Source organism: Taudactylus pleione, unplaced genomic scaffold, assembly GCF_031769625.1.
Source record: "Taudactylus pleione unplaced genomic scaffold, aTauple2 ptg000451l, whole genome shotgun sequence".
Classification (NCBI taxonomy): Eukaryota; Metazoa; Chordata; class Amphibia; order Anura; family Myobatrachidae; genus Taudactylus; species Taudactylus pleione.
In genome coordinates, this window is record NW_028284853.1 from 1,205,802 (window position 1) to 1,230,856 (window position 25,055).

A 25,055-nucleotide genomic window follows, 5' to 3' on the forward strand; every position below is an offset into this window, starting at 1 on the left:
TACTCCTAAGTAATAAATATGAAGTTATAAATTATAAGAATTGCAATAAACATGGAGGAAGAAAAGGGAATATGATTCAGTATAGTGCAGCTAACCATTACTGAAAAGGATGTGCAGTTCCTTGGAGTCTGCTATGCTGCCTCATTTTCTTGCATTGGATTGGAAAGTACTGTAGTGCATTTCTGAGTGACACACAGCAAGGCTGTGTTTGCTGTTATAAGTTACACAAACGGTAGGTGAGGTAATCCAGTGCTAATTTTATGCACATCCTTTTCAAAAGATACATATAGTAGCATAGTATTAAATATATTTCCCAATTTAGAGAAGTCTTTTGTCTTATACTGGGTACACACCATAGGCGTCCTTATAATGGGTGCAGGGTGTGCGGAGCACACGGGCCCCTGGGTCCAGAGGGGCCCACATCGCACCCAATTATAGTATACTTACCTCTCCGCAGGATCCCGGTGTGCGGCAGCCTTGTTCCTAATGATCTGTGCATGCTTTTTGATAAAGCTGGAAGAGAATATATATTTTTCAGGTATATACCTGTAATATCAACTTATGTTTATACATTTTCTTAAAGCACTCTGGTTCACTGACTGACCCAATTGAACTCCCTTTCTAAATATAAAATTGAATACCAACCTCCTTACTAACTATATTATTTTGGATACACACTGAGGGCGGTATTCAATTTGGGGCGAAAAGTCGGAGGTTGGACTTTTCGCCCTCATTGCCGTTTTTCCTGGGATAAAGTATTGGACGCATGCCCGCTTTATCCCCATATTCAATTAGGATCCGGCTAAAACGGGACCCGGCGGAAAGGTAAGTATCAAAAAGTCCAGGGAATTTTCGTGAATTCATCCAGGCACCCCCCTAAAGATGCCCAGACATGGGGATCACTATGGGTACCCCCGATTTGGGCTGCAGAAGGAAGTCAGGGATTTTAATAGCCGTGGCAGGTGCATAAATGAGGCTTTAGAAGAAGGGGTGAAGAATAGCACTTAGGTTTTTTGGGGAGGAAAAATAACTATGCCCATCAAATTTGGGGTACATGAAAATGGGTGCAAGCATATTTTTAAGTCCCTAAAGTAATTTTTAAAAATTCTTCAAAATACACCTGCCGCTATCACCCACAATGAAGAAAACACCTGCCGCATACTTGGAAACCCCCCAAATTAATTTCGGTAGTTTAAAACTTTGTTCCCAAATATTTTTTTTTCGCCCCCAAAATTAAAGTACATTTTTTGGGGGGTCCTGAGGACTTTGTTACATTTTTTTTATACACAAATTACTTTTAAAGGACCGTCCCAGGGCTGCAGGCTATTTTTTTTTTTAAGCCTGCACCCCTAAACCCCAAGTCTGCACTTTTTTTTCGCCATGTATAACATGGTGAAAACTTATCCCCGTTTTTTAACAAAGACTTTTCGCACCTGCGAAAAGCCTTTGAAATTGAATACGGGGCTAATTGAAACAGGCGAAAATGACGTCATCTGCGATAAATTATCACAGATAACCGATTTTCGCAGCCTAATCGAATTCGGCCCTAATTCCATTAACATTGGGCCAGTGCGTGTCTCACACCCGCATTGGATCTCAAATTAAGAACATACTATGTCATGTAAATCTTTGAGTAATAGGCACCGTATATGTGGAATTATACCACAATTATTTCAATATTAAGAGAGATTGCCGTTTAACTCAAGAATACACCGTGCACTGCCATGTGACTTTGACTAACAGGCATCCTACATGTGGAATTACACTCCGATTATTTAAATACTACCGAATATTTCCACCATTATATCTGTATATATTTATAAATAGTGTGATTTAGATTGAACAAGGGTTAATATTGAAAGACACAAGATAACATATATATACTTTTTCTAAAGATCGTTTAATCCTATATTTAGACATTGAGTAAAGGCATCAAACACAGCGTATTTTAAATGATCTAATATTTAATGCTTTCAATTCACTTTCTAAATTTCACCTAAATTTTCGCTTTTTTATTTACATATACATATTAAAATGTTGTTAATAAAAGTTATATTTTAGCTATTAGTGCAGCACAGTTGACACTTCCAATCTTGTTCTTTCATTGTTTGCTTATATTCAAGTGTTAGTGGTAGCACCCCGCTATACAATTTTGACCTAATAGTATATACAGGGGGCTTATGCTATTACAAGTATTTATTATCTAATCCTGTGCGACTGGACTCCACATACTTTTTTGATATATCAATCAGCAAACAGTCCCTATTCGCTGCAGGGCCGTTCTGATATGTTTGTGAATGACGACGACTTTCACAGACATATATTGGGTCGGCCCTGCAGCGAATAGGGACTGGTAATGCTAGGGGACTTTGGATAGCTTTCTATCACTCCTTGGCAGAACTCTGGAAACAATTTAGCAAAAAAAAACGAAATAAACAAATGACTATAAGCAACACAAACCATGAATAGAATATACACAAAATACAACAAGAATAATAAGTTTCAATTGACATATTCTAGCTTTCAGTCATCAGTGTGGCCAGTATCTCGCAGAAAGTCGAATATCTTGTTACCTCTAATGCGTTGAGCGACGTTGAGGTGACTACAACAGTGCTAGAATCTCTGAAGGGTGAGGATAATTTGCTGTCTGTGGACGAAGTATACGGATTTTTGGGAGAATTCAACAGCGTTTACGAGGTAACAGTTATATTTTTGTCATTCATTAGGAAAGTTAAATACTTACAGCACTGTCTTTAAAAGTCTGCAGGCTTTCGTGTAAAGAAAAGAATTAAAAATTCTTAATTCCTCCTAGGGCAGTGTTTTCTAAAATCGGTCCTCAAGGCACCCTAACAGTCCAGGATGTACGGCTATCCATGCATAAGCACAGGTGACTTAGGGGTCTATTTACTAAGCAGTGTTAGGAGACAGAGTGAAAAATGATAAGGTGCCAGCCAATCAGCTCCTAACTGCCATCTCACAGGCTGTGTATGAAAAATGACAGTTAGGAGCTGATTGGCTGGCACCTTATCACTTTTCACTCTGTCTCCTAACACTGCTTAGTAAATAGACCCTTTAGTTAGTTCCTCAGTCAGTTTGGTTAACCATCTGTGATTAAGGATATCCTTAAATCCTGGACTGCTAGGATGTCTTGAGGACCGTGTTTGGGAAAGCCAGCCCTGGGGTAACGCTGATAGTTTCCTTTTGCAGGGAGAGACCATGTCGACTGAAGTGAAGCAAGAAACCATGACTTACCTGTTTTCAGGCGTGCTGGAAAATTTAAGTTCTATGACGGAAGTGCAGAAATCAGAAATTAAGGAAACGTTCTCCGTCTTCCTTTCTGGTGTTGGTGAAACTGTCCTGGATAAAATTCCAACAGACATTAGCTGTGACAACTTCGAAACAATGTAAGTATGAACCCCGCCTTGTATATAAAGGAGATCCTGTGTCTACAGAACCCCTGTCACCTTAACATGTTGCATCTCAAGAGCGTCCTACTCTTGCAGAGGAATTCAATTCCCTCCGATGTGTCTTCAGCTGCTCACATCCTCCAGAATTACTACAGCCCAACATCCAGTTTTAAATCCACTCAAAACATCTTTTTAATTCATTGAACTCCAAAGGTTTCATTGTGTAAATGTTTTAGATGAACGCAATATATAATAATTCTCATGGTGGGGAATTTACTAATATAACTGAAACTGTGCGTGTGCACTTTATCCTCTGGTGATAAATGGACTCCCAGTAAGCAAACTTCATCTTGAAGGAGTGTCCAGTAATACAATTTCAGGTTCTTAAACAGCCTCCTATTTTTCACGTGCGGGACAGGATGTATCAAGCTTTGGGGGGGAGACGTAGCAAACCTTTGAGAGAGATAAAGTACCAACCAATCAGCTCCTAGCTGTAATTTTTTAGGGGCCTATTCAAGTTGCTGCAAGTTTAAAAAACCTTTTAGAGGCATTATGCCTCACTAACAAAAGTATCACTTCCGTTAAGCTGCTCTTTTTGCGGAGAACAGTGATACTTTTCCCTTGCAGCTGAGGTATCCATAAACATTTCCTCACACTGGGCTCTATTTACTACAATCCGCATATTGAATGCGGATTGTAGTGTGATATTACCGAGTGAATTCGCATTGCGAATTCAGGCAATATCACAGGGATTTACTATAAATCCCTTGCAGGGACAGAGCTTGCGATAAAGCTCTGTCCCTGCGGATCCCATCCGCACTCTAGTCGCGGTATTTTCGGAAAAAATACCGCGACTAAGAGCCCGCGCATGCGCCGACCGACCACCGCTACTACCCCCCCACCGACGCTAAGCCCCGTCCCCCGGCGCTAAGCCCCGCCCCCCACGATCGCGGACCCCCGCGACCCCCCCTCCCTTCATTACACTTACCTGCATCCTCCTGGCCTCCGATGGTCTTCTCCCGGCTTCCCGATCAGGTGATCTCCCATACTGCACTGGGGCCCGATCAGCTGATGACCGGGCCCCAGTGCACTGTGGGAGACCAGCTGACCGGAGAGGAGCCATCACCGGAGGCCCGATCACCGGTCCCTGCATTCAGGTAAGTGAAAAAAAAAATGTTTAATTTTTTTTTTCTTTTTTTTACAGCAATCAGCTTGCGGGCTCTTTAGACCACATAGCTGATTACTGGTACCGGCTCCCGCCTCTGCTCTCCCCGTTAGAGCAGAGTGGGAGCCCGGTAACCGGGGGAGACCCTGGATAACGCCACCTCCAGGTGGCGTTATTATCACAGGGCTTCCCCCGGTATTTTTTTACAATTTATTTTTAGTAACTTGCACACAGATCACATTTCCCATTACAATTATGGGAAATGCGATCTGCTTTACTAAAAATAAGTGATACTGGGGGTTGGAGTAGAATTTTACTAATTCTACTCCAATTGCCCTGTAATAAATACAGGTGAAACTAAAATAATGTGAAAAGGGTGTGAAAACACCCTGTTTCACTTTATTTTAGTAAAAATAATGTTAATAAATAGAGCCCACTGTCTCTATTCCACCTCTCTCTACTACCCCCTCTCTTTCACCCCAGACACACCACCCCCCCCCCCCCTGCGGCCGCCGGTGTCCGCTCCGGCCCCCCTCGGCCTCCAGTGTCACATATGGCCTCCCATACCCCACGCGGCAGCCAGTGTCCGATAAAAGATTGTCAACCTTTTAACTATGTCTAGACAGACACCAGATGTTAGACAGGCAATAGGTTAACATGGTCAAAAGGTAAACACACTAAAGGTCAAAATGGTAGAAGGTCGACAGGTACAAATGGTTGACAAAGTCAAAAGGTCGACATAAAATGGTCAACACAAAAAAAGTCTGACACATTTTTTTGTTTTTTTAGGGTTAGGGTTAGAGTTACGGTAGGCTCTTTCCAGAGGTGTCTATCTAGTCACTGTCTACCTTTTAACTGTCTATCAATAGTACGGAACCCAATTTCTGTGTATGGGGACTGTGGAAATTATTGGGGGAGAATTTTAACCAGGAGATACCAGTGACATCTCCTGCATTACAGGAATGATGAATGGCACTGAAATTTTTACAAAAGATGGAGAAAATTTAAATTTTCACCCACTTTTGTAGAATATAAGGGATGATGAATAGACACCGTAGAGAGAACTACGGTGGAGAAGCTGCCCAAGGCCACCAATCAGCTCCTAGCTGTCATTTCAAAGACTGTGCTAGATTAATGACAGATAAAATCTGATTGGTTGCATTGTGCAACGTCTCCGACTTATCTCTCTCCAGGGCTTGATGCATCTCCCCCATGTGGTTTCAAAACTTCAACACCTACCTAGATAAGCTAATATAATTAAAATGTACAAACCAATGAGGGTAAGCACAAAAGAGATAACACAATTGATATTTGGCCTCCTCCACAGATTCGACGCATTCAGCAGCGTGTTCGGCCAATTGCCTGAGCCGGTTGCCTCTTCTGCGTATGACAAAATCCTGGGTTACCTAAGCACGAACTCTAAGGGGTCCTCAGGTAACACGTTATACCTACTGATATTTGGACCTTATATTACTAACCTAAAAATGATCATTTTATGATATAATAATACATAGCCTAATCCTCTTCTATCACGTTCCCCATAGATGCCTGCGGCAGCTTATATACTGACAGTAAAAGCTACATCAACAACATTTACTTCAGTTTCTCCAGTTTTGCATCAATCTCTGTGTTGTACGAGTACTACTCCAAATTCGATGCGGTAGGTCACTGTATCTGTGCTGCAGCAGCTTTATGTCATGTGACCTCTGGCTTGGGTGGGCATTAACATTACAGAGGAATCCACCAGCAAAGCCTTTTAATGATGATGCTTGAAGTTTGATGATGTTCAGTGGTGACTCACAGCAGCTTAATGATGGTCAGTGGAGACTAAGGACCTCATTCAGAGTCGGTCGTTGCAGCCGCACGGTCGTACGCAGTCGATGTTTGCTAAACTGCGCATGCGTAAAGTTCGCAATGCGCGTGCGCAAACTAGTTGTTACGATCAGAAATTTCTCTCTCCTTGAACACAGCCAGGTCGTTAGTTTGAGTGACAGAACGAACCGTTTGTGGGTGGTAACAGGGGAAGGTGCTTGAAAACGGGGGAGTGGAGATCCGAACGCAGGCGTGCCTAATTATGCGAACAGCGTTTAATGGGAGTGCATAATTAACAAAGTAGTGTCATGGCACATGTGACATGGGAGGGTTGTACACTGACTTGATCGTAGTGCTTAAGAGAGGGTATGGTCAACCTTTAGCTCTATGACCAGCTCCGATGGTTCCCGATGGTCGTGATTAATCCTTATATCCCAGGAGATGACGTGTGATGTGATCGAGAAGGGGGCGTGCTTTAGTCTTAAGACCGCTTCTTACCCTCGGTCGTCCAGCTAACGATCTCATCTTAGGACCGCAACTTGTGATCGCTTCATTTGCATATCCGGCCCCTTTCCCCTACGACCGTGAGGCCGCAGCGACCGACTCTGAATGAGGTCCTAAAACTTTTATCCTGTAAAAAAAAAAAATATATATATATATATATATATATATATATATATATATATATATATGGAATGAGCGGGTTCGAATTTCTTAAATCCGAACACCCCCGAGCCCCCCCCGATCCAAGCCAGGAACCGAGTCAGGCTCGGGTTTTCCCGCCTGACTCGGACCTGAAATCGAGGCAAAACATCATCATCCTGCTGTCGGATCTTGCAGGTTTTGGATTCTATAAAAGGTCCCCGCGTCGGCACCATTTTTTACTCCAGCTGTGGACAGTGAAGAGGGAGGGTGGGAGTTGTGCTGCTGTTGTCCATAGGGGCTGTGTCCACTCCAAAGTCCATAGGGGCTGGCTGGGCTGTGTTGTGCTGCTGTCATAGGGGCTGGCCGGGCTGTGTTGTGCTGCTGTTGTCCATAGGGGCTGTGTCCACTCCAAAGTCCATAGGGGCTGGCTGGGCTGTGTTGTGCAGTGTCCCATAAAGGATGTAGTCCTAAAGGGGTGCTGAAGTGTTGTCCTCTGTCCATCAGGGGTGCTCCCCCCCCCCAGTGCCAAAAAAAAACAATTCTTTATTTTCTGTTTGTGTGCGCTGTAGCCGCACGTGCATCAACAAAGTAGCAGCTCCAAGCATGTGCCTGTGTCATAAGTAAAGGGTCGGCTGGCTCATCTGTTGAAGGGTGGTGTAGCCCCCAAAGTGCCTTAAAAAAAATAGATATATTTTTATGTGTTTGTGTGCGCCTTACTCGAACGTATATCACATACAAGGAGGATGCAGGGCAGACAGGAATAAGTTTGGACATCTGGTCCGGACTGAAGGACCTGCAAACAATTTCTGACATGTCTACTGTCACTGCATATGATACTGTCACCATTGACAGAATGGTGGAGGATTACATCGGTGACAGCATCCAATAGGCATGTCAGACAGTCTGGACCTGTACTGGCAGGAAAAAGAGGCAATTTGGAGGCCCCTGTACAAACTGGCTCTTTTTACCTAAGTTGCCCCCTCCTCCAGTGATTTTTTAGTGCAGCTGGGAACCTTGTCAGCAAAAGGCATAGGAGGCTGCTTCCACAAAATGTGGAGAAGATGATGTTCATCAAATTGAATTAACAATTCTTCCAGGAAGACCAGCCTCCAGGTGGATTCCAGCGGGGATGAATTAATACTCTGTGAGGATGAGGATGTACACAACACTGAAGAGGGTGAGGAATCGGCGGATGAGGAGGATGAGGACGACATCTTGCCTCCGTAGAGCCAGTTTGTGCAGGGACAGATTAATTGCCAGCTTGTTTTGTGGGGGCCCAAACGAACCAATCATTTCAGCCACAGTCGTGTTGCAGACACTGGCGCTGAAATGATTGGTTTGTTAAAGTGTGCATGTCCTGTTTTTATACAACATAAGGGTGGGTGGGAGGGCCCACGGGCAATTCCATCTTGGGCCTCTTTTTTTTTCTTTGCATTATGTACAGTTTGGGGCCTAGTTTTTCAAACTGCCATCCTGTCTGCCACTGCAGTGTCACTCCTAGATGGGCCACGTGTTTGTGCCGCCCACTCGTGTCGCTTAGCATAGTCATCCAGCTACCTCGGTGCAACCTTTTGGACTAAAAACAATATTGTGAGGTGTGAGGTGTTCAGAATAGACTGGAAATGAGTGGAAATTAATGTTATTGAGGTTAATAATAGCATAGGAGCAGAAAGACCCACAAATTCTGTGATTTTAGCTGTTTCTATGCTTTTTTCCAAAAAAATACAGATCCAAAACACAAAACCCAGAACCCAAAACCCGGAGGGGTGGTTTTGGCAAAACCAATCCAGATCCAAAACCAAAACACAAAACACGAAAAGTGGCCGGCGCACACCCCTAATAAATATATATATATATATATATATATATATATATATATATATATAATGTGTGTGTGTATGTATGTATATATATATATATATATATATGTGTGTGTATATATATATATATATATATATATATATATATATATTAGGGGTGAGCGGGTTCGGATTTCTGAAATCCGAGCCCCCCCGATCCGAGTCCGATCCGAGTCAGGCTCGACTTTTCCCGCCTGACTCGGATCTGAAATCGAGGCAAAACGTCATCTTCCCGCCTTCCGAGTCTCGCGGGTTTTGGATCCTATATAAGGTACACACGTCGGCGCCATTTTCTCACTCGGCTGTGGACAGTGAAGAGGGAGGGTGGGAGTTAGGGCTGTGTAGTGTAGTGTAGTGTAGTGCTGCTGTTGTCCACTACTTCAAAGTCCATAGGGGCTGGCTGTGTTGTGCTGTGCTGCTGTTGTTAATAGGGGCTGTGTCCACTACTTCAAAGTCCATAGGGGCTGGCTGGACTGTGTTGTGCAGTCAGTTCTCCATAGGGGCTGTGTCCACTCCAAAGTCCTGTGCAGTGTCCCAGTCCTAAAGGAGTGCTGTAGTGTTGTCCAGGGGGTGCTCTGTCCATCAGGGGTGCTCCCCCCAAGTGCTAAAAAAATAATATATTTTCTGTGTTTGTGAATTGTGTGCGCAGTAGCCGCATGTGCATCAACAAAGTAGTGCCAAGCGTGCGCCTGTGTCATAAGTAAAGGGCCGGCTGGCTTGACCGTTAAGGGTGCTGTAACCCCCGAAAGTACACTCCAGTCCAAACCAAAAAAAAAATTATTTTCTGTGTTTGTGAATTGTGTGCGCAGTAGCCGCACGTGCATCAACAAAGTAGTGCCAAGCGTGCGCCTGTGTCATAAGTAAAGGGCCGGCTGGCTTGACCGTTAAGGGTGCTGTAACCCCCGAAAGTACACTCCAGTCCAAACCAAAAAAAAATTATTTTCTGTGTTTGTGAATTGTGTGCGCAGTAGCCGCACGTGCATCAACAAAGTAGTGCCAAGCGTGCGCCTGTGTCATAAGTAAAGGGCCGGCTGGCTTGACCGTTAAGGGTGCTGTAACCCCCGAAAGTACACTCCAGTCCAAACCAAAAAAAAATTATTTTCTGTGTTTGTGAATTGTGTGCGCAGTAGCCGCACGTGCATCAACAAAGTAGTGCCAAGCGTGCGCCTGTGTCATAAGTAAAGGGCCGGCTGGCTTGACCGTTAAAGGGTGCTGTAACCCCCGAAAGTACACTCCAGTCCGAACCAAAAAAAAAATTATTTTCTGTGTTTAGCCGCACGTATATATCAAATCGATATAACATAAATGGAGGACCAAACTTTCTCCGATAAAAATAAAATAGAGAAAGATCAAGAACCACTTCCTCCTAGTGCTGAAGCTGCTGCCACTAGTCATGACATAGACGATAACATGCCATCAACGTCGTCTGCCAAGGCCGATGCCCAATGTCATAGTAGAGGGCACATACAATCCCAAATGGCAAAGTTCAGGAAAATGACCTTGAAAAAGACATTTAAATCAGCTGAAGAGAAACGTAAACTTGCCAATATGCCATTTACGACACGGAGTGGCAAGGAACGGCTAAGGTCGATCCCTAGTATGTTCATGACTAGTGGTTCAGCTTCACATGACGATGGAAGCCCTCCTCCCACTAAAAAAATCAAACGAGTTAAGCTGGCAAAAGCACAGCGAAGAACTGTGCTTTCTAAGAAGATATCACAAATCCCCAAGGAGAGTCCAAGTGTGGTGGTGGTTGCGATGCCTGACCTTCCCAGCACTGGACGGGAAGAGGTGGCTCTTTCCACCATTTGCATGCCCCCTGCAAGTGCTGAAAGGAGCACCCACAGTCCACTTGCTGATATGCAAATTGAAGATGTCACTGTTGAAGTACAACAGGATGAGGATACTGGTGTAGCTGGCGCTGAGGAGGAAGTTGGCGAGGAGGATTCTGATGGTGATGTGGTTTGTTTAAATCAGGCTCCGGGGGAGACAGTTGTTGTCCGTGGGATGAAAAAGCCCATCACGGTCATGCCTGGGCAGAAGACCAAACATTCCACCTCTTTGGTCTGGCAATATTTCTATCCAAATCCGGACAACAACTGTCTTGCCATATGTACCATATGTAAAGGTGAAATAAGTAGGGGTAGGGACGTCAACCACCTAGGAACATCCTCCCTTATACGGCACCTGCAGCGCGTTCATAAAAAGTTACTGTCAAGTTCAGAAACTTTGGCTAAGACCGTAAGCAGTCCAGGGACACCTAAATCCCGTTGTCCTGTTGTATCCAAGCGCCTGCAAACCACACCGTCAACTCCCTCCTCGTCAATTTCCTCCTTAGTCAGGATCGGAAGTAGTCCTGCAGGCCATGTCACTGGCATGACTGACTCTCCTATCCGGGATTCCTCTGGAGGATCCTGCATTGCTACGCCTACTGCTGCCGCTGCTGCTGTTGCTGCTGCTGGGAGTCGTTCATCATCCCAGAGAGGAAGTAGGAACACCACTACTTTTACTAAACAATTGACCCTCCAACAGTCCTTAGCGAGGAGGATGAAGTACGACAGCAGTCATCCTGAAGCAAAACGTATAACTGAGGCCTTGACTGCTATGTTGGTGTTAGACGTGCGTCCGGTATCCGCCATTAGTGCAGTGGGATTTAGACAATTGATGGAGGTAGTGTGTCCCCGGTTCCAAATCCCGTCTAGATTCCACTTCACTAGGCAGGCGATACCGAGACTGTACAGAAACGTCAGAAAAAGTGTCCTCAGTGTCCTGAAAAATGCCGTTGTACACAATGTCCACTTAACCACGGACATGTGGACAAGTGGAACAGGGCAGACTAAGGACTATATGACTGTGACAGCCCACTGGGTAGATGTATCACCTTACGCAGCAACAGCAGCAGCATCACCAGTAGCAGCATCTCAGAAACGCCAGCTCGTTACAAGGCAGGCTACGCTGTGTATCACCGGTTTCAGTAAGAGGCACACCGCCGACAACCTCTTAGAGAAACTGAGGGAAATCATCGCCCAGTGGCTTACCCCACTTACTCTCCTGGGGATTTGTGATATCTGACAACGCCACCAATATTGTGCGGGCATTACATCTGGGCAAATTCCAGCACGTCCCATGTTTTGCTCACACAATAAACTTGGTGGTGCAGAATTTTCTGAAAAGCGACAGGGGCGTGCAGGAGATGCTTTGGGTGGCCCGAAAAATTTCTGGCCACTTTCGCCATTCAGCGACTGCGTGCCGAAGACTGGAGCGCCAGCAAACACTCTTGAACCTGCCCCGCCATCACCTGAAGCAAGAGGTTGTGACGCGGTGGAACTCAACCCTCTATATGCTTCAGAGGATGGAGGAGCAGCAAAAGGCCATACAAGCCTATACATCCACCTATGACATAGGCAAAGGAGGGGGTATGCACCTGACTCAAGCGCAGTGGAGAATGATTTCCGTGTTGTGCAAGGTTCTCCAGCCCTTCGAACTTGCCACACGTGAAGTCAGTTCAGACACTGCCAGCTTGAGTCAGGTCATTCCCCTCATCAGGCTTTTGCAGAAGCAGCTGGAGAAAGTGAAGGAGGAGCTAAGACGGAGCGATTCCGCTCGGCATGTGGGACTTGTGGATGAAGCCCTTCATTCGCTTTGCCAGGATTCCAGGGTGGTCAATCTGTTGAAATCAGACCACTACGTTTTGGCCACCGTGCTCGATCCTAGGTTTAAAGCCTATGTGGTGTCTCTTTCCGGCCGACACAAGCCTGCAGAGGTGCAAAGACCTGCTGGTGAACACACTGTCAGCTGAAGCGGAACGTGACACGTCAACGGCTCCTTCTTCATTTTCTCCTGCAACTGGGGCTGCCAGGAAAAAACTTAGGTATCCTAAGCAACCCGCTGGCGGTGATGCAGGGCAGGCAGGACCAAGTTTGGACATCTGGTCCGGACTGAAGGACCTGGCAACAATTTCTGACATGTCTACTGTCACTGCATATGATACTGTCACCATTGACAGAATGGTGGAGGATTACATCGGTGACAGCATCCAAGTAGGCATGTCAGACAGTCCATACCTGTACTGGCAGGAAAAAGAGGCAATTTGGAGGCCCCTGTACAAACTGGCTCTATTTTACCTGAGTTGCCCCCCCTCCAGTGTGTACTCCGAAAGAGTGTTTAGTGCAGCCGGGAACCTTGTCAGCGAAAGGCGTAGGAGGTTGCTTCCACAGAATGTGGAGAAGATGATGTTCATCAAAATGAATTATCAGCTCTTCCAGGGAGACCAGCCTCCAGAAGGTACAGAGGGACCTGTGGTGGTGGATTCAAGTGGGGACGAGTTAATACTTTGTGAGGATGAGGATGTACACACTGAAGAGGGTGAGGAATCGGAGGATGAGGACGACATCTTGCCTCCGTAGAGCCAGTTTGTGCAGGGACAGATTAATTGCCAGCTTGTTTTGTGGGGGCCCAAACGAACCAATCATTTCAGCCACAGTTGTGTGGCAGACCCTGGCGCTGAAATGATTGGTTTGTTAAAGTGTGCATGTCCTGTTTATACAACATAAGGGTGGGTGGGAGGGCCCAAGGACAATTCCATCTTGCACCTCTTTTTTTTCTTTGCATTATGTACAGTTTGGGGCCTAGTTTTTCAAACTGCCATCCTGTCTGCCACTGCAGTTTCACGCCTAGATGGGTCACGTGTTTGTGCCGCCCACTCGTGTCGCTTAGCATAGTCATCCAGCTACCTCGGTGCAACGTTTTGGACATAAAAACACTATTGTGAGGTGTGAGGTGTTCAGAATAGACTGGAAATGAGTGGAAATTAAGGTTATTGAGGTTAATAATAGCATAGGAGCAGAAAAACCTCCAAATTCTGTGATTTTAGCTGTTTTTATGCTTTTTTAAAAAAAAATACAGATCCAAAACACAAAACCCAGAACCCAAAACACGGAAGGGTGGTTTTGGCAAAACCAATCCAGATCCAAAACACGAAGAAAGATCCAGATCCAAAACCAAAACACGAAAAGTGGCCGGTGCACACCCCTAATATATATATATATATATATATGTGTGTGTGTGTGTATATATATATATATATATATATATATATATATATATATATATATATATATATATATATACAGGTTGAGTCTCCCATATCCAAAATGCTTGGGACCAGGGGTATTTTGGATATCGGAATATATACCGTATTTTGGAATAATTGCATACCATATTATAATGTCTTAGGTATAGGGCCCAAATCTAAACACAGAATGTATTTATCATTTTATATACACCTTATACACACAGCCTGAAGGTAATTTTATACAATATTTTCAACAATTTTGTGGCTCAAACAATGTTTGTGTACATACATGAAATTTATTTATGTGTCATATACACCTTATGCACACAGCCTATAGGTCAATTTATACTTTATTTTTAATAATTGTGTGCCTTAAACAAAGTTTGTGTGCATTGAACCATCAAAAATCAAAGTTTTCACTATCTCAGTCATGCTAAAAATATTCCGTATTTCGGAATATTCCGTATTTCGGAATATTTGGATATGGGATACTCAACCTGTATATATATTATATGTACAGGATCCTGACACCGGTATCCCGACAGGGTTAGGATACAGACACCTGTTGGTCGTTATCCTGACCCTCCCCATCTCCCTACCCCCTAACCCTTACCCTCTCTTCCCGGTGCTTAAACCTAACCTCCCCCTAGTGCTTAATCCTATCCTCCCCCCTCCCCGCACCCTAACCCTCCACCTTTAGTGCCTATCCCTAATTCTCCCCCTAGTGTCTAACCCATAACCCTAACTCTCCCCCTAACCCCACTACTTACCTTCAGGATGCCGGCGATGAGATTCTGACAGGTGTCGGGATTCTGATGCCAGTATTCTAAGCGCCGGTATCCCAACTGTCCGGATACTGAAACTATCCCATATACTGTATATATGATATATATGTATGTATGTATAAAATCATAGTCTAAACCAGGGCAGATGGAATTGTGCATGTACTGAATGCTATATCCTAACTCTTCTATCTATCAGTATGAAGTTCTGGGGGAATTTTCTGGTGAACAACTGGGAGAACTCTTCATAACCACCTCGGCCATCACAGATCTAATGGAAGCCGTCCAGATCCTGGTAGAGTTGGAAAAACGTGACTATGAAGAGGTCACTTCATTCATGTCTGAGATTAACTTGGTGGCCAAGGAGGTGAGAGTTCTTACATCATACACCAACGTCTCTGTATAGTCTGCTGGTGATAATGGTTATGTTTTATATCCGTTATAATAGAATAGGGAATTTGTCTCCAAAACGTTGCCCATTTATAATAAATATGTTTTTCATTTTTCATATAAATTTTTTGATTGAATAAGAAACTTACATGCCCACAGGAGAGAGCTCTCCATTAGCTGCCAATCACATATGCTTGCGCAGTAACTCTGCCGGGTCCGAACCTGTAAGTGTAGTGATAGCGTAAGCTCATATCTAAGGCCATGTTCTTGCTAGACATTTATATGCAGCAATAGGAAATTATAATGACCGGGGCTAAAATGTGAGTAAAGATTAATATATCCCCATAATCTGTAAGGGAAAAATAAGTGTACCATTTACTAAGAAAATCACAACTTACGGTAACAGGTCACCAATTATACCCTAAGGGGCATATTTATCAACAACCGTATATAAGATGCATTGGTGGTATGCAAATTTTGTCCCAACTCACACTGCAGTCATGAAAATGACCGCTTGCATTTGGCAAAGCCTTGGCAATGAGACAGAGCTTCCGAAACTATAACTAATTTGGCGGGGGTGGGTGGACCTTCCCTGGAAGGTGGACACCACTCCCAAAGACAGGAAGACCTGTCCATGGTAGGACGAGGTGAGCATATACTCCAGAAGGTGCACCTTCAACTTCACAGACTGTGACAATATATAAGCACTCCTACTGGTAGATAAAGAACTTTTACCCCCACCAGTGCAGGACGCCCCCAACAACCGGGTACCCAGGTATACATATATTGTAGAGGTTGTAGAGACCTCTGACTGCTCATTAAAGACTGTAGAGCATAGGTCCAGCAGGGGAAACATGCTGGTCAGGAACCGCAAGTCAAGAAGCCCCCCTGAAAGGGTCCACCCACCTCCCCCCAAGTCAGTCACACACCTTTTCACCGGCATTTAGCTTATCGGCATACTGACTACACGCAACAATCCTTCTTTCATCACATTACCTATACCGCCACTCCAGAGCAGCAGTGTGTCTACTCAATAAACTGTTTGGCCATGTACTCTGTTGTACTCCCCTTCTTTGCATTTTTCCTTCCCAGTCCTATACTCGATCACCCTCCTTGTCATCACACCCACATCTACTAGAGAGCCCACCTGATTCCTTATTCAGTTCTGTTTCACACAGGATTAGGTACTCCTGCAGACAGTGCAGCACTCTAATTCCCCCCCTACAAAGCCCCCCTCCCCCCCTTTTTTTTCCCACCTCTGCACCCCCCATTATTTTTTTACCCCCTTCCTCCCTCAACACCACACCTATCTATACGCAACGTCCCATTCTTACCCCTCCTCTCGCCATCCCCCCACCACAGTTTAGAAGCGCTATTCATCCAATGAATATTCTATTATCAGATGGTGTTAGCAGGCCGAGGCCAGGATCCGTAAGCTTCGCCTTCCATTGCTTGGTAAATCCGCCTGCATAGCAGACCCTATAGAAACCTATGGGGGCTGCTTTTACAGTCAGATACAGAGGGACTGGGTTAGATATTGGAGATATCTGCTGCTGTTCCTCCTTGTTAGATCTAGGAGAATTTAACTTTACAGGGCATGTCCCTCAACATAGCTTTAATAAATACGCCCGCACAGTTGTTCCTTGGTATACAGTAATGACAGTATGTTTTCTTAAGTATGTAAACCATTCCATATGTAATATACATAAATAATGATAGTTAAAATTCATCTTTGTCCTTGTGATATTCAAAAACATTTTCCATTGTCTGCAAGGCATGCACCTAGTTACCCCCGTGCGGTCAATAAATACTGGTGATTGTGCAAGACATTTTATTATACCATTCTTCACTTTTCTGTCTTCCCATTTTTAGAAGGGATTGGAAAGTCTGCCAGATGCCAACGTTGAGTCCTTGTTGGTCAGAGCTATTTGGCCCACAATATCTGAACACCTAAAAACTGAAGAAGACTTTAAGTTTTGGTTCGAAGGCAGCCTCAGTCTGGTTGCTGGCGGCATTACCACCAGAGAAATCTCCTCCATTTCAAAGGAAATTGACTGCACCTCTCAAAGCCATGTGTAAGTCCATGCAGACCTGAAATTAAGGGCTGAAGGGGTCTAATTACTAAGACTTGGATGGAGATAAAGTTGATGGAGACATGGTGCCAACCAACCAGCTCCCAACTGTCACTTTTCAAACAGCTGGCAGTTTGGGGCTGATTGGCTGGAGCACCATTATCAATATGCAATGAGTTTTATCACTCGTTGTGAATGATAAAATTTGTTGATAAATGAGGCCCTTAGAATGAGTGGAAATACTAATCAAAATATTGTTTACATAGGGCCTGATTCGCAGATGCATGCAATGCCGATGTTTACGTAGTCGAGCAATTATCGGTGGTCTGCTCATGGGAATGAGTTGCATTGCGCACGCCTCAATCTCATTATCTGTGTCGCTTGTAGTGAGGTTTTGGGGTCTATTTATTAAGCAGTGTTAGGAGAGAGTGAAAAGTGATAAGTCTGTGATAAGGTGCCAGCCAATCAGCTCCCAACTGTCATTTTTGTAACACAGGCTGTGAGATGACAGTTGGGAGCTGATTGGCTGGCACCTTATCACAGACTTATCACTTTTCACTCTTTCTCCTAACACTAATTAGTAAATAGACCTCTTTATTTGCAAAGTTATCGATAGGCAGTGACTGTTTGTAGGTGGTAACAGGGATGTGGCTTCTCAAACAAAAGTGCCTCCTGACCGTTTTTGGGGGCGTGTCTCTGCCTGCGACTGCGATAACGTATGCAGTAAAAATTACTTTGGCGACTCAGTTCCCGTGGTCATTCTGCAAGTCCAAAGGATTACCCTGGTGGCCAATAATCATCGGACCTGCGACCGAGCTATGTCTTTGGATTTGCGAAGCCTCCGGTGGGCGTCTAATTATAAATCCCAGCAGCTGTGACATCAGCATATTTTCGCAGTGCCGCTGCGTACAATTTTGCAGCTGCACCGGCATTATTGTCCATCAATAAATCAGCCTCAGAGTAAGATTGATTCCTCGCTTGACTTTATTAGACACAATTAAACAAAGTGAAATATTTGAGTCAATTAACTAGTTTTCTTGATTATTAGACAAGTGAGACAATTATGTTCAGCAAACATTTTTCATAACACAGTTAATTTAATTAAAAAAAATGACAAGCAGGTGTAAGGAAACCGATAAATAAGATAGTAGCGTATCGTGTTCAAAGAAACTGGTTAATAAGATATTCTAGTGCAAAATTGGAGATTGAAGCATATCTGTTACTTATATACACTGAACTAATCTGTGATCTAATCGTCACGAGAATGCCGCCAATCAAAACGCAAGGGACCAAGACCTCATGTACAGTATATTATTCACTTGGGTTTCAGTGATCTGAATGGTACCTGGCAAATTGATAGGCTGTACCGTATTGTAGCCCATAAAATGGCGGCCTCCGGTGCTCAGTTGAAATGTCCTCTTTAAGCAAGACATAGATTCTACAAAATATGTACAATAACTTCTACCTCACCTCATATATTGACAGATATTTATTCAGAAGGATATTTACAATTTATGCTGGTATTAAATGAATTGTGTTGTGCTGTCAGACATCACTGCTGTGTTTGGCTACGCACATTACCGTACCCTCTACTTATGGTAAGGGATTTTGGATCCTTTTATTCAGATCCTCTATGGGACGCAATGACTGTGGGGTGCCTTAACGACCGTTCCAAAGAAACTCTGCAGCCAGCACATTGCGGATAAGTGAATCAACCCTTTATAATATAAAGGGTTGATTCAGTTATCCGCAATGTGCTGCAGAGTATATATATAAACTTTTCTGCTTGCTGTTAATTTCAAAACATAGGGGAGGTGTATCAAGAGGTGAAAACAGTGGAAAACTTAATAATTTATTCATAGCAACCAATCAGCTTCTACCTCTCATTTTATGGAATAAATGCTACCTCAAAGCTGATTGGTTGCTATGGGCACCTTCTCAACTTGTTCACTCCTGCACTCTTTTCACTACTTGATACATCTCCCCCATAGTTTGGGAAGTTGTGCTTGTTTCTTAGGGGTAAAAATGCTAAGCTCCGTGTTTTCCTGAATTTGCACTCACGGGAGTATTTTGCCATTTTTTACAAACACGGGAATATACTTAGAAAAAAAAACAGGATTTTTTTCTATGCATATTTAGAGGTGAACACGGACGATTTTGAAGTTAAAACTCACCCGTAAATACAACTAGAAATGAATACACCATCGTCTGAACACGGCAGTACTTTCCATAGGCAGGAGTACAACACAAGAGTTTACCAAAAATCGTGAATATAATCACGGGAGTAATAGAACCAACCACAGTGTTAGAATAAAACTTACAAATAGACCCTGTCCTGAGCAGCATGTCTACCATAGGTGGGTCCTTTAAGGGGGGGGGGGTCACCTCCCCTGAGATCCCCAGCTTGGACTGACTAGCTTGGGGTGTTAATGCTTTGGCCAGGGAGACCCGGTGAAAGGGTCCCCTAGCTGTGGCATTACACCCTGGCAAGGTTTGAATCCAGTGCTGGGTTTAAAAATAGGGGGAACCACATGCCATTTATTTCCCCTATTTTTAAAACCAGGACTGGCTCAGGAGCCCGGGGCTGGTTATGCTTTGGGGGGAGACCTTTATATAAAAAAAAATTTCAATGATTTAATCACTTGCAAACACACAAGCAGCCTGCACGTATCTCACTGATATGTGCAGACTGATTGTTCGGGAGGGAAACACGGGCAGGAAACGTGTATTAAACACGGGAAGGAACGATCACATACACCATCGGGAAACACTATCCTGACAAACACAGGAGCTTGGTAAATTCTTTAAAAAAATAAAACTCCCAACTCGTTCCTACCCGTGTTTAGAAATGGACAGACATGGGCAGTACACAATTGTTAGTAAATGTACCCCTTAATGTGTGTTCTTCTTTTCCGGATGCAGGGTCAAATGTTTCAACAACGCATTTGATAATCTGGACGATGATGAAAAATCATTTGTGTATGGGAATATAAAAGACTACAATAAACACGTTAAGGATACAACAGGTACTGTGATCTCAAAAAAATATTGTGAATGTGATGAATATCCCCTGTTACTGTATGCAAGCTGTAGGGGGGGAGATGTACTAAGCCTTCAAAAGAGATAAAGTACCGCCCAATCAGCTCCTAACTGTCATTTTTTAAACACAGGCCCTGATTCAGAGCCGTACGCTCTGAATCAGGGCGTTTCATTTTTATTTTTTTGGTGCGGCCTCCTGGCCGCTCGCATAGCTGTGGGTGACCACCCACAGCTATTGTGAGCGGCCAGGATGATGGCCGCGATGGTCAAGACCATCACGACCATCGGGGCTTGCGACGAGACCCTTGTGGTAGGGTCTCTTGGCCGCAAGCCCCAGAGAGCTTCTGGCTCTAATAGAGCCAGAAGCTCTCCCACTGACATCACTGGTGATGTCAGTGGGGCCGCCCACAAATGGCAGGCGTTCGCATGGGAACGCCTCCGTTTGTGAAGCCACCCCCCCGCCACGCCTACAAAACAGGGTGAGCTGTCGATCAACATGTAGTGAGCCAAAGGGGGCACACCATCGACCTGCTTGCAAGCGCTTGCGAGCGGGCCTGAATCAGACCCACAGTCTGTAATGTGACAGGAGCTGATTAGTCAGTACTTTATATATCTCCACTTTATCTCTCTCCAAGGCTTAGTACATCTCCCCCTAGGAGTGGTGTTCACACTGCATTCATCAATTACCTATGGAAAATTAATTGCATAGATTGCACTCCTACAAACATTTCTGAAGGTACACTGTGGTGTCAGGAATCACTTTACAGAGCACAAGTATTTGCCTCAGTCAATCTACGTACGACAATGACATTATTTTGTGCCTTAACCCTCTATGATGCCATCACTTCCTAGTAATCTGAAGCCCTGAGCCCCCTTTACAAATGACTGCTACCACTGTGTGGGATGGATCCATTTTAAGCTGCTCCTTATTAATAATCAATAGATCCCATGTCAGTCACTGGCAGCGCCCACACTCTCAAAGACTCATTGGAGTTCAAAGTAGAGATGAGCGGTTTGGATTCTGTGGAATCCGAACCGCTCCGAACATAGGGGATCCGAGTCCATCGCTAGAGAATCCGACATCAGGGCTCCTCGAGTCTAGGACAGACCGCTGTGATAGTGGTCTGCTCTACACAAAACAAACACACAGCCGCCAGCGGCAGCTGTGTGTTTGTTACAGCAGCCAATGAGAGTCACACAGACTCTCATTGGCTGCTGCACGGAGGGAGCCGGTTGGAGCTCACTCAGGAGCTCCGCTTTCCGGCTCCCTCCTCGTCGCGTGGCAGCAGAGCGGATGGCGGCTGGAGCGGGGATACAGGTGGTTTTTTTGTTTGGTTTTTTTGTGTATGGGGGCCTACTACTGGGGGGGCCTACTACTGGGGGGCCTACTACTGGGGGCCTGCTTATGGGGGCATACTACAGGGGGGGCACACTACTGGGGACCTACTACTGGGGGGGCATACTACTGGGGGGGCATACTACTGGGGGGGCCTGCAAATGTGGGGCATACTACTGGGGGGCATACTACTACTGGAGGCACTGCATAGGGGGCCCTACTACTACTAAGGGGACTGCATAGGGGGCACCACTACTGGGGGCATTGTGTAAGGGACACCACTGCTGGGGGCATTGTGTAAGGGACACTATTGCTGTGGGCATTGTATAAGTGGCACTACTACTGTGGGCATTGTATAAGGGGCATTACTACTGTGGGCTTTGTGTATAAGGATCACTACTGTGGGCATTGTATAAAAGGGTCACTACTGTGGGCATTGTGTAAAAGGGTCACTACTGTGTACATTGTGTAAAAGGGTCACTACTGTGGGCATTGTGTAAAAGGGTCACTACTGTGGGTATTGTGTAAAAGGGGCACTACTGTGTGTCGTAACATAAATAAGAGACACTACTTTATGGTGTAATGTGAATCAGGGGCACTATGTGCGGTGTAATGTGAATAAGATTGTGCACTGTGACTCTTTGGGTCGTAACCCACTTTGTAAACAAGTACTCTGATTCTGCTGGCCGTACCCCACTGGGTGGGTGCACTACTTTTCATTTCTGCCACTGCTGTGTGGCAATGTGTCATAGATGTGCTTTATACTGTGGTGTCTGTGCCGCTGCTTTGTCGCTTAGTAACCAGTCAGCTCACTGCAACCTTTGGCCAATGATGTTGAAAACAATATTATAAGCTGTGAGGTGTTCTAAATTGACTGGAAATTAATGTTATTGAGGTTAATAATACTCTAGGAAGAAAAAAAAGACCAATTTATGTGATTTTAGCTTTTTTTTGTACATTTTTGTAAAAAAATCCAAATCCAGATCCAAAGCCAGTCACCACAGTTTGGCAAATCCAAATCCAAATCCAAAGCCGGATGACGAATTAGAACCAAATCCAAATCCGGCAAAAATGGTCCGGCGCACATCCCTAGTTTAAAGTAATGAAAGAGAGATGACATTTGCTCAGAGGCATACATACTGTTTGCCCACAACTCCCTCCTACCTCACAACATTTGTGATATGTAAATCGGGACAGGGGTTTGCCTGGCCCGCTTGATGCAACTCCCTAAAGTTAGCTCAAATGATAGCTCACAGCTCCCAGAAGACAGACCTTTGCCAGTGTTCCTCCTACAGATCACATGGCACACATCATGGATGGCCCACTCAAGTAGGATAATCATGGGGCACTTGATTACTAAATAGTGGTTCGTTAAAATGTTCCTACAACTATAGGATTCACTGTAATGGTCACTCAGGATAACAAAAAAAAATACAATTACTGTAAATGTCCTCATATTGTAGAGATGTTATCAGACGTATGTGGCAAAATGTAGAAAAAATATATCTAAGAGGGACACAGGGACACACACAGCTGTAGCTTATCCTGTAACTTTTCAGTGTTTTAAAACCAGCTAATTAAACTTTTCATAACCACAGTTCATGTTTTACAGTAATTGTGACATTTCAAGATATCCTGCCTCTGTAAATTCCCAAAATATATATTTGCAGGACATGCTTGTAAGACAGATTCTGGCAGCAGCAGCGATTGGGCTGAGATGTACTATGGACCTTTCATCAAATATTCTTCACTCGAAGAACTCAAGAGCGAAAACAGCGACTTCAACGAGGTAGGGGCCATTTCCCATATTCTGTTTGCATGTTCATTTGTTAGGGACCAGGGACTTCTAAAGTAGAATGCTAAATCAGCATTAGGTCATCCAATGTCTCAGTTTATTAACTTTATTCACTTAAGAAAGTTAATAAACTGAAAAGTCTCACGATTTAATGCTGGTTTAGCAATCTCTATCTGCACACTGGTTTCTATCTATCTATCTATCTATCTATCTATCTATCTATCTATCCAGTATCTATCCCATATCTATCTATACAGTATCTATCCCATATCTATCTATACAGTATCTATCTATCTATACAGTATCTATCTATCTATACAGTATCTATCTATCTATCTCATATCTATCTATCTCATATCTATCTATACAGTATCTATCTATCTCATATCTATCTATCTCATATCTATCTATCTCATATCTATCTATACAGTATCTATCTATCTATATAGTATCTCTCTATCTATACAGTATATATCTATCTATCTATATCTCCTTCTATCTATAGAGTATCTATCTCTCTATCTATACTGTATCCATCTATCTTTCTATATCTCTATCTATACAGTATCTATCTACTGTATATCTATCTGTGGGGCCTATTCATTAAACCTAAAAATTCTCTAGAGATAATTAGGTTTAGAACTCGCATGGAGTTCTAGCTAATTATAGGTGGAATTCATCATTCCACCTCTCCATAAGTATCTATTCCAAAAAGCAGTCATTTTTGCAATGACAGCTTTTCGGGAAATAGATACTTTTCCCTGCCTACACTACCTTATCACATCTGGAAACAGTGCTGCGCATGCGCTGTTACATCTGCAAAACCAGCGCATGAGCAGCACTGCCTACAGATGCGGTAAGTTTGTGTACCCCCCCCCGACCCCCCTCCCCCCTCCGCTCACCTGAATCAACCCCCCCCCCCCCCCCCCGACTTACTTGTCCGCGCAGCAGCCTCCGGCTCCATCCTGCTGGTCTGTCATGTGGTTTCTCAGCAGACAAAAAAAATTTTTTTTTCTTCTAAACTTTCTTGTGCTCTGCTGGGGAGCACACATGTCCGACCAGCCTCCGGAGCCTGAGGACGGAGCAGAGCGCCGGAGGGACTCGTCGGGGGACCTGCACACGCGGATATAGGTAAGTCGGTTCTGCTATTCTCCTCCTCACAGTGGCGAATAGTAACTGCATCAAATTCCGAAAATTCATAATTTTCGGAATTTGATGAATACCACAATTTCCACATCCCCATACTAATGTACTAATGTATGGGGAGTGTGGAAATTAACGCAGGGGAACTTAGCAAGGAGATATCTGTGATATCTCCTGTGCTAAGTCTGTTCATGAATACCAAAATAACGTTATTTAAGGAAAATGTCCTTAAAAACATTATTTTAGTGTTGATGAATAGGCCCGTTTGTTAATTTGCCCATGTGTTATATATGAATGTTATACAGTTTTTTATCCCTTTGTTACAATTACTAAGCATACTCAGGTAATATATTGATTATTCACTCTTCCCACTAGGGTGAAGCACTGTCGGTCTTATCTGGTGCCCAGGTTGCTGACTATGTGATTGGTAATGGAGGACTTCAGGATGAGAGCGTCATCATTACCGTGTTTGACAGTATAACCACCACTGAGAAAGTGACAGAATTCCTACAACAGTGTAACTCTGAGGCTCCGGT

At 44.1% G+C, this 25,055-nt stretch overlaps 1 protein-coding gene across 1 annotated transcript in view; it reads left to right on the plus strand.

The window, feature by feature from the left end:
* LOC148505499 (uncharacterized) overlaps positions 1-25,055 on the plus strand; it is a 92,427-nt gene that overhangs the window by 28,482 nt on the left and 38,890 nt on the right. Inside the window, exons 25-33 of the mRNA XM_088448111.1 lie at positions 2,521-2,697; positions 3,208-3,404; positions 5,900-6,006; positions 6,117-6,232; positions 14,944-15,111; positions 17,007-17,209; positions 20,129-20,232; positions 23,252-23,370; positions 24,895-25,053. Coding sequence (XP_088304237.1) covers positions 2,521-2,697; positions 3,208-3,404; positions 5,900-6,006; positions 6,117-6,232; positions 14,944-15,111; positions 17,007-17,209; positions 20,129-20,232; positions 23,252-23,370; positions 24,895-25,053 — 1,350 coding nt within the window. The remainder of the gene's footprint in view (positions 1-2,520; positions 2,698-3,207; positions 3,405-5,899; positions 6,007-6,116; positions 6,233-14,943; positions 15,112-17,006; positions 17,210-20,128; positions 20,233-23,251; positions 23,371-24,894; positions 25,054-25,055) is intronic.